This window comes from Protobothrops mucrosquamatus, unplaced genomic scaffold (assembly GCF_001527695.2).
Source record: "Protobothrops mucrosquamatus isolate PMUCROS unplaced genomic scaffold, P.Mucros_1.0 scaffold301, whole genome shotgun sequence".
Taxonomy (NCBI): Eukaryota; Metazoa; Chordata; class Lepidosauria; order Squamata; family Viperidae; genus Protobothrops; species Protobothrops mucrosquamatus.
In genome coordinates, this window is record NW_015386644.1 from 1,063,725 (window position 1) to 1,077,465 (window position 13,741).

Here is a 13,741-nt window from a genome sequence, read left to right on the forward strand (position 1 = left end):
AGAACTAGCATTGGAAGAATATTTCTTTCTCCACTCTTTCCTTTAAAAGAGAGAAAAAAGGAAAAAAAAGGTGTCTGGAAAAGTTTCTTTTTTATTTACTGAGGACATCTAGTGGTGAAAAATTAATATTGCAACTATTTCTTGAATAAAAACCTGACCTTCAAAATATTCCTGGAAGAGAGAGATAAGTTGGTGCAGCTGTGGGAACTGAGGGGGTTGGACACTGTTTAACTATAGCCCTCATTAAAATAATAATAATAAGAATAAGAATAAAGAAAAGACTTTCTTTGACTATTTTTGAAATGGAGAAATCCCACTCTCATTTAAATTGTAAGCTTATACTGGAAAAGATTTATGAGGTTTCTGAAGAAATATGTGCTATAAGGAAAAGGATTACTACAGAATGTAAAGTTGATGCCACCCCAAACTTTCAAACTGATCTTCAGACTACATCTGTTTATGCTACAAACCAAAATATACCAGAAGAGGAACTAAAGGAAATTAAAGAGGAATCCGTTACAATGAAAGAGATCACCACAGAACTAACAATTAGAAATTCTTCTTCAAATTCTAAAAGTGATGTGCAGAATACGCCTGACTACTCTACAAACCAAAATACACTAAAAGATGACCTCATTGAGGATACAGAGGAGCTTATTTCATCCTACAAGCATTTTATCTATATTTGTGAGGACCAGAAAAAACAAAGATGGAAATTTGAAATCCAAACGACAGGAAGCTTATTACTGCCTCAAATAACATCACAAGCAACAAAGAGAGATTTACCGGTTGGAAGGGAAGCGTTGTTGTGGAAACCTGCCTGGCAGAAAAAAAAGCCTAGAATAAGACTGAAAAAAGAAATTTAAAATTATATACATTGGATATAAGGCATTTTAGAACTATGGACTGAGTTAATGATTAGGTTTCTGAATAGAAATAAGAAAAAATGGATGATTAATGTATGAAAAATATTATATGATGGAATGAAGAAAAATGAAGAGATGTCTTAGATCGGGAGTGAATTAATAGTTAATGGAATGTGATTTTAATAAGATGATGTGTTCGCTTTGATAATATGGATGATAGTAGGTTTGATACTTAATTGGATGAAAATAGACTCTTAACTAAGGGACTCAAATAGGGTTGCCAGGTCTGCTTCCAAAAAATAGCGGACAAGCGGGGGGGGGGGGTTAAGTAGTAAAAAAAGTAGACTGTACAGCTTTAGATTACGTACCATTTTATCATAAAGCTTTTGAATTAAAAAAATGTCCACTATTTTGTGGAAAAAAATAGTGAACATAATGTGAAAAAAGTGGACTGTCCGCTCAAATAGTGGACACCTGGCAACCCTAGACTCAAATGATTTAAGGTTGTTACTACTGTGTTAAAACAAAACAAAAATTGATGGATTGATGGATGAGATATGTATAGGATAGATTAATGTTTATTTTAACTGGGAGAGATTTGTGAAAGAAAGAAATAAGATCTATGATGAAATTAAAGAACTAGGACATATTTAGAAGAGATACCTGAACTGATAATGTGTATATTTGAAGTTAAATTTGATTATGGTTTTGTAATTGCATAAAGATTTAAAACAGGTTTAGGATTAATAGAAATTTAAGGTAGAAATAGTTTAAATAGTTTAAATATATAAGCTATTTGAGGGAAATAAAGAGGGAATATATGGTGCATTGATTGAATTACTTATGTATGTTTTGTTTTTGGATTTTTATTCACCCCAGCCCCACGGTGTGTCTTGAGCACTTTGTATTAATTAAAAAACCAATAAAATTTGTTTTAAAAAAAAGAAAAGAAACCACTGATGATCCTCTGTGGATGTTTGACTGCCCAGAAAGTACCAAGGATGCTACAAAAGATAGGGGGTTTTTTGTGTGTGCCTGCAGTGTGGGACATATGATTCCTACTTTTGATGTAAAGATGATCTTATTAAATTGGGAAATTAATCTGGAAATTAATTTATTTAAAAAAAAATAAAGTCCTATTTTCTGTGAAATGGGGATTGTATCGAAAAATGGGTGGGCCATGTCACTGTTTTATACTCAGGTTTAATTACTCATTATGTTAAGTCTTCTGAGAACTAATCATTTTATGTTTGGTCATGAGTATCTCTTTCTTTCTAAATAGGTACCTTAATAGGGCAACTATTTGAGGCTATATGTATAGAATTTTCAAAAACATTCCAAATTCACCCAAGTTCCAAAATTAGAAAACTACATTCTCAAATACTTTTTAAATTTGTCCTTAGTTTAATGATCAGAGAGTACTTTAAAAAAACTATGAAAAATGTGTGGGTGTTCTTAAAGCTATGTTCTCTTGAGTAACACTTAAACATCACTCAAAAGAGAAGTGCTTGGCATCACCCAGTTACTCAATCTCTTTGGTTAATTTTTTGTTAAGAAATTGGGAAGGTCGTCTTTTACAATGAGGCCTATTGTATTTTTTATTTGCTTGCTTGATGACCATAGATCAGGAAAAAACAAACAAACTTCCTAAATCAATATGTTTATCAAAATCTATTCTTGTCTGTGCATAGCTCAGATTCAAAGTCTTCTAACAGTGGCTGTCATAAAATGAAATTTAACTTTCTGAGGTATTTTGCTAGACTGTAATAAAAATATCCAAGGCTATTGTTAGTTCATATTTTCTAAGGCACGTACACTGATGCTGTTTCACATATTTCTTCAATTGCTATTGTTAGTCTAAAATACTAAAGAATTAAAATACACTGTTAAGCAAGGCTATTTGAAATGCTATATTTCTCCACGAGGTGACACATATATTCATATATGTACATGTATGCATGCTCCACATACTTATTTTATTTGAACTTCTGTAAGGGGGGAAGGAGGGAGAGAGAGATGTTTGCTTTTAACTTGGAAACAAGAAAGTTCATAAGGAGACCTAAAATAAACAAGAAACATATGGAAGATCAGACCATGACATGCAGGATCCAATCCAGATTACTCTGGGAATTACATGTATGTATTCCTGTATTCATATATTAGTATACAGATTGATCACATTTTTGTATTGCAAAATAAATATATTAATAATACTGTAATTTATAATATAATTATAGTATAAGAGTAAGTTTGGTCTCGTGCAGGGATAGGCAACCTTAGCTCTTTTATGACTTGTGGACTTCAATACCCAGAATTCCTGAACCAGCCATGCAGACTCAGGAATCTGGGAGTTGAAGTCCACAAATCATAAAAGAGCCAAGGTTGCCTACCCCTGGTCTAGTGGTTAAAGCTTCAGGCTAGAATTTCTTTCCATGGAAATTGGTTCAAGGCTTCACCCAATGTTTGTATGTAAAAAGATGACTTAAGTATCATCACCCTGGCAACATTTGCAGAAAGCCCTAACATTGGGTTAAAATTGGTTAATTAATTGGTGGCTGTGTGTGGTGAAAATCCAGACAGAGGAACAAGCAGACAATCAGTGCATTGTGTACATCTGAACAATTGAGTGAACAACTGTACAATTGAACACAGAATACCATTGTTGCAAAACTCTACTCTGCTAAATGCTAGCTTCCACAGCTCCAAAGCAAAATCAAACACCCTGACGAGGGCAAGTTCAAAGGGTCACTAAGACCCCTTTGAAGGTTTCAGAACTTATTAAACTCGAGGCGGGCGGAGCCATTCAGAAGAAGGCGGGAGCACCAGCTCGCCCTGCCAATAGGGGCGGAGCATCCCTCTCCCTTTTTTTTTTTTGTCAATGCTTATAAATGGGAAGAAGACCGAGAGAGAGAGAGAGAGAGAGAGAGAGACGCAGGCGCGGTGCACGACGGGGCCATCTATAACTGCTATTGGACACCGTGCGCACCTTTTTACCCCAGCGGCGCCTGACGGCGCAATACGGAAGTGAAATGGCGGCGGCAGCGCCGGGAGATGCGGGAGGTGGCAGTTCCCAGTCTGCCGCTCACCGGAGGTTGCGGATCCTTTCGGGTCACCTGCGCAGCGCTTCGGAGGTCCACCTGTCAGCTAACCAGTGCCGAGGGCGAGCAGCCGCGACGCCAGCAGGACCTCAGTCGGGCACCTTTCCCAAGAGACGGTAAGCCAGGGGAAAGCTAGTCGAGGGCGGCAGTTGCGGATTCTCGTCGGCGGCTGCGGGCTTCCCGGGAGGCCAGGCCGTCCGCCGCCCGCCCGCCCGCCCGCGTCCTGACACCTTTAATTGAGCGTGCTGGAGAGAGGAGGGCAGCGCCCTGCCCTGCCTGTTAGCTTGAAATGTGCCGCCAGTCAACTCCTCGCGCGTAATTCCTGCCTGAGAGCCAGGTAGGTGGTAACCCTGCTCTTCCCCCAAACCTCTTCTTTGTGGGTCTGGAAGGCGGGCAGATTTTGTGACGTCCCAGTGAATCCTAGCGCCCAAACCTGTTGGTATCTGTAGAAGAGTTTATACATTGAGAAGGTTGATAAATTTACTTAGCTTTTGAAAGTGCTATCGCTGACTTCAATAATACAGTTTGCTTAGTTTCCCATACTTAATTCTTAGTGAAGCACCTACACTTATACTCGCATACTTAAATTCAGCAGTGAAGATGCAGATTTAAGTTTGCACCTCCCTACAGTTCTTGCTCACTGTGGCATGACATTAATTTGAATGCTGTAAAGCAGGGGTTCCCAACCGGGGTGTGTGTGTGAGTGTGTGTGACGATATTCCAGCGGGTGTGAAAACTTGGGTTTTCAAAATGATAGTGTATGTGCATAATTTGTTGCTGTTATTTCAAACTTTTGGAAGGGGTGTGAGAATATATCAGAAGCGTTCTAGGGGTGCGGGGCATAGAAAAAGTTGGGAGCTGCTGGTGTAAAGTCATGTGAATTTGGGACAGTGCAGGATGATATAGCTATATGCTCCCATTCAGTCATGAACGTCTGACAAAAGACATATTCACAACATTTTGTTAGAAGCACAATGGAAGTCACCTGGTTAGTACTCGTAAAATAGGTTACATCTCTACTTTCATTATGCTCTTCACTTGTTAGTTTTTTGTGATGAAAACTTCTGGACAATTTGGACATCCTTGTATGCAATTTTGGGTAATCTTTACATATAAAGATTATAATCTTGGTAGAGATATGGCTGTATTGTGTTTTCTTTATAGCAGTCGGAAATAATGTTGAAAGAAGAACCAAAGCTTTGGATGAACAACAGATGGAATTGGAAATATCCAAATAGGCCTTTGGATTTTCCTCATGTTTGCCTTTTGCTAACATTTGAAGGGATCTCTAACTCGTTCTCTTCTTTGGCCCTGAGGAATTTTGTTACATTTAGCCAGGATGGCTTAGACTGCAGCTTGCTAAAATAGTAAGGATACATGTGTGTGGGGGGGAGGGGGGTAGAGGAAACATGTCTTTTTGAAATAAATGTACATATTCTTTAAATAAAGGGCCGTTCTGGGCAGAGCATATTGGAAAAAAATAATGAGATGTGGGCTTTTAGAGTTCAGTCTGTGACAATAGAATAATAAGGGAAAGTTTTGGAAAGATGTGCAAAAAATGGCACATCATAAATGAGTGAATGCTCAAAATAGAATATGTATGAGCCATACTCTATGTATTCAGGAGCTTACTAATGAGCATACCTGAAATAAAATATTCTTTGAGTCAAGCAAAACTCAGGTGATTTCATGGACATGTCTGCCTAGTGTTTTGGGCGCCAACATGGAGATAATTTGCCATTCTCTTCGAGGATGCTATTTTGCCTTCATAATCTAGTGTACAGCCCTGGGATTCCATGAGGATCTTCCATCCAAATATTAAAGAGGGCCAACTTTGCTTAACTTCTGTGACAAGATTGATGCTGCCACTAACTGATTTTCTTGATATAAATTTTTAAATACCAATGGAAAAAGATTTCCAAGTTCGTGTTGAAATAGGTAACTTAACTGCATTCCACCAACAAGAAATGCATATTCTACAATACTTGTCAAGTAAGCTGTCCTTATGCATATTGTCAACCTCCCAGGAAAACAAGACAGGAAACTTGATTAAATGAATTAATTCTACTTTATTGTAAGGGCCTACATTAATAGAATCTTGCAAATCCGGAAGACTCAGGTTTGGGAGGTACCAAGCTTGAAATGGCTTGGATTGGGATGAATACTCACTTATAATCTTGGTTAACAACAGTGACATCAATCACAGCCACAAGAGATGTTGAGATTGCTGATGCTAATTGATGCAGTTACATGATGTTATGCTTTACAACCCACATTACTTAGACGGAACTTCCACTCCCAACTATGGTTGTAAGCCAAGGACAACCTATGTGTTGTGTAGTATCATGATACACAAAAGGCTCTACAATATCAGAAAACATCGTTACTGCGTATCTTGCACACTCCAAACTCTTAACATTTTTTTCAAGATCTCTAGTATCCTCACTGTTGTTTTCTAAACATACACAGATCTTTCCAGAAGTCAACTAGAATTCTCTACAGCTGACCAATAGGAGAGTGCAAAAATACAGATAGGTAGTCTTGCCTTATTTGATGGTGAGAAAAAGAAAAGTGGCTCAATTTGTAAGTGGTGAAATGGTGATAAGATATCTTGGCATTTTAGATTCTTATTCAGTGATGAACTGGAAATATCTTGTTGATTTGTGCTAAAATGCTAAAAAGAGGCAAACCATAAGATGTTGTGAGGTTAAATGGCATAAACAACTAATGCATGTAATAGAGATAACCCTTCAATCTTTTTGTGTACGTGTAGACTCCTGACAACTACTTAGACAAGTCCATGCAATGCAATTTACTCAGCTGCATTTTCAGAAGTGGCTTGCCATTGTCTTTTTCCTAGGATTGAGAGAGCATTCCTGGCCCAAAGTCACTTAGCTGGTTTTGGGCCTAAAGTGGGAGTAGAACTGATGGTTTCCTGGTTTCTAACCCATTGCCTTTAACCTCACTAAAGTGTTTCTTAATCCTAAATTAGAGGAAGGGAAACAAATGAAGGTAGGTTACAATATGGGAAGAATGTTCAACAAAATCATGAACCAAAGGTACACCTCCTGCATATTTTTATTTCTTATGTATTATTACTATAGCTTTTATGCTACTTCATTGCTGGAGATTCTGACAATTATATTGTTAATATTAGAAGATTAAAAACAAAAAACCCAATACAACTAAAACCAATTAGTGTAATGAGCCAGTTTTTAGCATACTGTGTACTTGTTCTCATATGCCTTTCTGATGAGCCATGCTTTTCCAGTTCACTGAAAACATAAGGAAAAAAGTAGTTTAAATAGTCACTCAGTAAATTGACCAAAAAGAGAACTATATTACTAAGAAGAGCCCAGAGTCTTGAAAATGGCATTCCCTCAGTAGTGGGTCTCTGAGAAAGCCTTGTCCCCTAGTTCTTACTAGACAGGCGATTCAACTTTGAGAAAGGAATCGAAGATATCCAGTACCTGAGTAGTTTAGAGTTTTAAAGATGAGCACTATAAATTGCACCTGGAAAATAATTGAGAGCCAGTGCATCTCTTATAAAAGCACTGTTGCATAGAAAATCTCAATGCATCGACCATTACAATAGGCTGTTGCATATGATAGTACCTGAGGCATCGCTGTGTTGAACTTTCCCTGTGTTCCTGTTTTTTATGCTCCATGTTCTTATTGTAATTCTATCTTTGCAGCTTCAGATTTTCTTTACCTATATGGTAACATCAGCAACTGATGTCCTGAAGGCTCTTCCTCAGGTCATCCTCAGTAGTATGTTGAGTGCTGTCCAATTTGAAGGGCTCATCATCGGCTATCAACTCTACAACGAACCTGGCTGCAGCCATCTTGCTCGTTCTAGGTTGCCACATGAATGGGAGGGGGTGTGGAGGATCTTGGCTAGTCTAAACAATTCTGTGCCCCTTGGGAACCAACGTCATTCTGTTGGTTATGTTAGGGGTTTGGCCTTTTTGTTAGAAAGCCCGCCAAACTATTCTATTGGGGAACATAGCTGATTGCATAGCACTGGGATGGGAAGTTTGACTTTGTAATAGTGTAACACTTTGGAGGGAATTTTAACTTGTTTTCAGTTTTGACCATGCCGATATTTTGTATCCAATAAACATGTTCTTTGAGGAAGCCTCTAGCCTCGGAGTTCTGATTTATTTGGCTCTATCTATCGGAACCATGACACTGGCACTGTAAAGCTAATCATCTCATATTTTTTATCTTTGTGATTTTCTTGGTAAAATGCAGGAAGTTTATTATTTCCTTCTTTTGTACAACATGAATTGATGCCTTTGTCTTTATCACTAAAATGATTATCTGCCTTCAGCATCTTATACTGCTGCTCCCTCTAGGTACCTATTTGCTTTAGCTAGTCAGCTGAGTGACCCTTCTGGGAATATATAAACTTGGCATATACTCCTGAACAGTCCCTGTGATGAGACAACATGGCAGTCTATATGGGAGAACCTGTATATACAAGTTCATGGTTAATCTTGATTAATGATCACTCATTCAATAACTGTTCAAAGTTACAACAGCACTGAAGAAACATGTAACAGCCAGTGGTGGTTACGACTAGTCCTCAAAGTTCCAGCCATTCCTGCACCCTTGTGGTCATGTGATTTCAATCTGGGCGCTTGAAAACAGGGTTGCACTTATAATGGTTGCGTTATCCCAATGTACATGATTGCAGTGTGTAACCATCCCTGGCAGTTTCCCAGAAGCAAATTCAATGGAGAAGCCTACAGGCTAGGTTGTTTGAGTAAGTCTTTCCGATCCACACACCTTCCCTGAACCTCATTGCATTGCACTGTGCCTCACCATCCAGTCACACACCATTGCCAACCATTCACACACACCTGCCACTTGTGCACCCTTGAGTTCCCTTTCCCATCTAGCAGCAGCTATCCAAGCCCCCTACGCTTGCCCTGTGCCTCCCTAGCCACCCGCACCCCATTGCTCTCTCACCCAGCAGCAACTATTTACTTGCCTGCCACCTAAGGTCTGCTTGGGACTTGCAACTTCCTGCCAGTCTCTCCACTGGCTTTGGCTGTTGGAACTGGCAGGAAATTGTAAGGAGGAGGCTTAATGACCCATGATCCTGGCTTAATGATGTGTGGGGACTGCAAGGATTGCCATTGCCAAGCAATATGGTCAATTGATACTATGCTTTATGACTGCATCACTTAGTGATGGAATTGCCTTCATAAGAATACCTGTATTTGTATTACATGTAAAGGATATTGTTTTACCAATTGTACTATATAGTTTTCATCCTAACGTGAATCTAGTCAAAAGTAATAAAACCATTAGCATTTATTGATTTCTCTTATTTCCAGGATTTCTAGTAAAGCGTTTGAATAGTGTTAAGATTTTTTTTCCTGTCTTCTTGAGATTAATTGCAAATTGACTCATTGCTTTGTGTGCTTTGGAAACAAAAGAAGATCATTCCCATATTCCCATTGGTCAGATTTCACATTAGCCATGGCAGTATCTTTACATACCAGAAACAAGACTGCACGTAGTAATATAACAACAGTAGCTTCAGAAACTGCATAGCTAAACGTTCAAATAATGGAATTACATTCTGTATGTCAGCACTAGGATTTACATATTCCTCTTTCTCTGAGTTAATGAATATTTATTCCATGTTTAAATAATAATTATACCTGTCCTGAGATGCATTTGTTTACGCTTTACCAGCTTCAGCCCTTACACTGTCTTGTGTTACTACAGGGGTTGGGACACTGTGTGTGTGTGTGTGTGAGAGAGAGAGGGGGGGTGTAGACTGCAACAAACAAAAATAAAATTATTTGTAATGGCAACCAACAATCAATTAACAAAAACATAATTAAAATTACTCAAAAATTGTAAAATCAATATAAACTGTGACAGTGTTTCTTAAAAAATGACTCCTGGGGGTCCACACCATCAAAATTATTTGCCAGATATTAAAGATACTTACAAAAATTTGAAATAGTGTCACTCTTCCTGTTATTTTTTTGTCTGTTTAAAAGATATAGGCGTTCTTCATCAAAAATAAGTTAATATTTAATGGTCTAATATTGTTATTTTTGTATAATTCAATAAATAAATATTCTATGAATTTCTAATATGGTAAATAGCAATGAACGTAACCCATACAGATAACAACTTTTTTTAAATGTCCTCTATTTTTTAAAAGTAGGAGGGGATTCTGAAGGTAAAAAGTTCAAGAAACACTGCACTGTTATATGATCGTAATGAAAATGTTTATATAACATTATGAAATGATGTTTGCAAGAATTAAATTTATTTTCACCATCTTGGGGGGATACAAAGTTCCTAAATATAGTATATTAAATTATCTATTTAATGTATGTGTGATAAAGCACATAACCATTAGATTGCCTATTAGATCTCGGTGCATTGCCATGACTTCAACATTCTTTGAAATAACAACGCTTGAGATCCAAGGAACAGACACTATATTTCCCTATATCTTGTCTCCTTTATGGTTCAAAGCTACCTCCTTGCAGCACCTTGCAGTATGAGATATAAATATTCCCATTTAGGTAAGATGGCATATAAGATAAAATAAAGAGTAAAGGTAAAGGTTTCCCTGTCCAGTTGTGTCCGATACTAGGGGGCGGTGCTCATGTCCATTTCTTAGCTGAGGAAGCCAGCGTTGACCGAAGACACTTCTATGGTCATGTGGCTGGGATGACTATACACCAACGCACACTGTACGCTGTTACCTTCCCTCCAAAGTGATATCTATTTACATTTGCATACTTTCAAACTGCTAAGTGGCTGGGGCAAGAAAAGGAACTCATCGTGTCATGCAGTACTTCGGTCTTGAACTGCCAGCCTTCCAGCTGACAAGACCAGCATCTTAATCACTAGGCCACGGGTCAGCAACCCGCGGCTCTGGAGCCGCATGTGGCTCTTTGAGCTTTCTCCTGCAGCTCCCAGCCTCCTCTGCCATTTGCAGAGAGACAGACAGAAAGAGAGAGAGGCACTTGCACTTCTCTCTCTCTCTCTCTCTCTCTCTCTCTCTCTCTCTCTCTCTCTCTCTCTCTGTGTGTGTGTGTGTGTGTGTGTGTGTGTGTGTGTGTGTGTAAAAAAGAGAGTAGCCTCATGCTGTTCCGACGAACTGAAAGCTTATTGGGCAGGGCTCCTCCCTTTGCTGCATCTCTGCAGGAAGCAGGAAGGGCAGGAGAGAACCAGCCCAATAATGTGTGTCAGCTTGTTGGAGAAGAGCCTGAAGCCAGTTTGCCAGGTGAGCATAAGATTGGAGAGAGGGGGAGGGGGGAGAGAGAGAAAGAGAGAGATGAGAGAGAGAGAGAAAAAAGAGGGAGAGGGAGGGAGAGAGAGAGAGGAAAGAAAGAAAGAGGGAGATGAAAGAAAAAGGGAAAGGAAAGAGGAAAGAAAGAAAGGGAGAGGAAAGAAAGAGGGAGAGGAAAGAGAGAGAGAGAGAACTCATGCACAGCAGCCTCTATTTCTTTTTAATTAAACTCTTCAATCAGGCTCCCCACCCCTTGCATGCGCGTGCACGCACAAGTTTTGCGGCTCCCAGTGTTTTCTTTTCTCTGGGAAACGGGTACAAGTGGCTCTTTGAGTGTTTAAGGTTGCAGACCCCTGCACTAGGCCATTGCGCCACTGAGATGGCATATACCCCCTTACTTTACTGCTTACTAGAATTCTATCACCGCCCTTCAAAAACCATACATTAAGGAATGTCAGACGCAAACATAGTAGTTACTAATGTGGGATTATAGAGCAGAGTGAAATGAGGCACAATAACATGATCATAAGACTTGAATAAATTGAGTAAGTTATGCTACCTTTTTAGCCTCCCACTACAGTGCTTTAGCTTGATCTTTTACACAGAAATAAATTCTTCTGAGCGAAGAATATACCAGGGTTATTTGTCTGGGCCAGGAAAGCTTTCCTAGTAGACAGTGTAGCTTTGGGTAGCAAATTGAAATCTTTATTTGGATCATTAGCTTTATATATACAAGGGTTTTACTTTAGGTTTGGAATGACAAGCATGTTGTACAGGTAGTAGCCCAAAACTGGGCAACTTGAGAGGATATAATCCTTGTCTAAAAGAAGTAAGAGTAAATAGAATTTACCCTCCTTGCCTGGAAATTTCTTCGAAATTGAAGGTCTGTCTAGAGTCCTAATAGAAGGCACAGCAAAGTAGCATATAGCTTAAAGTTTTTATTGAGCCATCATTAAGCTTTCAGTCATAGGAGTACCGTTAAAATGTCTAAAATGGGATTGCTGAGGGTAATGAGTCCAGCCTGGCTAAAGTGAAAGCCTTACAAAGTTTCAAAATAGTGTTGGATAATAAATAAGAAGCTAGAGTGTACTCTTTTTGAAGAAAGTGATAAGAAATGGGGTGTGATACCTTGGTTAAATTTGGCTGGAGGTGCATATCCCAAATTTCTGGTTTGAGGGCAGTTCTAGCATTGTCAAAACCAAATGAGCATAGACCAGGGGCGTCAAACTCAATTTCATTGAGGGCCGCATCAGCATTGCGGTTGCCCTCAGGGGGCCGGGTGGGTGTGGCCAGGGTGGGTGTGGTCTACTGGGTGGGTGTGGCCAGCTGTACATCTTTCGCGTCAAGGGTGCCTGTGGGGGCCTGGGCAGGAGTGGGATAGATCTGAGGGTCTCCGGCAGAAGGGGGTGGGGCCAGGGCAAGTGCCAAGGCATGGTCCACTGGAGGAGCCTCACTGTTCCTCTCAGGCCATGCGGGGGGGGGGCTTATGGAGCTAAGACTGAATACGTTTCAGCATAGATGGCCACCACAAAATTGTACATTGGCTCCCGGCTGGCCAGGGCCAAGGCAGAGGGGGGCCGTTCCCTCACTGTTTCCAGGATGGCTTCGCGGGCCACATGAAACCACTTCGCGGGCCGCAACCGGCCCCCGGGCCTTGTGCTTGACATGTCTGGCATAGACTTTCCATAGACAAGTCCAGTTGATGAATTTTATCTAAGGCTTTTTAAAGCCACGTTGATTTGAAATGATTTCTAGTACTAATGGGGCTAAACCTATAAGAAGTAGGATTAACTTTAACCAAAAGGCCAATAAGAAGAAACTGTACTTCAGCATCCAGCAAGACTATACCTGTCTCTGCCCGCAATATGTTTTTGATACTTTTGGGGACCATCAGTACTGTATGGTTCTAATAAACTTATTGTGACTAGTTTCAAGGATGCTGAGCTTTGCGAAAGAGCAAATTTGGGAGCCATAAAAAAGCTGAGGGACTTCCTTAGATTGAGTGGCAAAATCTTATGATAGCTGTAGAAATACACTGTGCAATAGTTATCCAGTTTTTTTAAAAACGGGGTTCCAGAAAGATAAAAGCATGGAATTGCATCCCAAGATATTTGTAGGTACACAGTTGCTCAATTTGAGTCCAATTTACTTGCCATTTGTGAATTTTATGATGTTGCGCAAAACTTTAGTTTTCTGACAATTTATTGATAAACTTTTTTATTTTGTACCGAATAGAGCTAGTGTTTTTCTTACTGCTTCCTGCAAAATACACATAATAACGACACTGTCTGCATACAATAATGCAGTCTCAGTCTCTTCTTTGGTATTAGTTCAAAAGTTGACTTTTGATGACAAAAGTTTCAAAGATCCAGAGGGTAGAGAATATTTTTCTGCTAAATGATCTAATGCTGATTGTTCGCCTCTAAACTCAGCTGTCCTTCAGGAATGATATTTTCATTTTGTACCCAATATGCTAATTTTAGATACAGAATTCATTCATATTG

General features: G+C 39.4%; 1 protein-coding gene across 1 annotated transcript in view; it reads left to right on the plus strand.

The window, feature by feature from the left end:
- The first annotated feature begins 3,895 nt into the window (after positions 1–3,895).
- AGPS (alkylglycerone phosphate synthase) overlaps positions 3,896–13,741 on the plus strand; it is a 61,749-nt gene continuing 51,903 nt past the window's right edge. The window contains exon 1 of the mRNA XM_015814974.2: positions 3,896–4,080. Coding sequence (XP_015670460.1) covers positions 3,896–4,080 — 185 coding nt within the window. The remainder of the gene's footprint in view (positions 4,081–13,741) is intronic.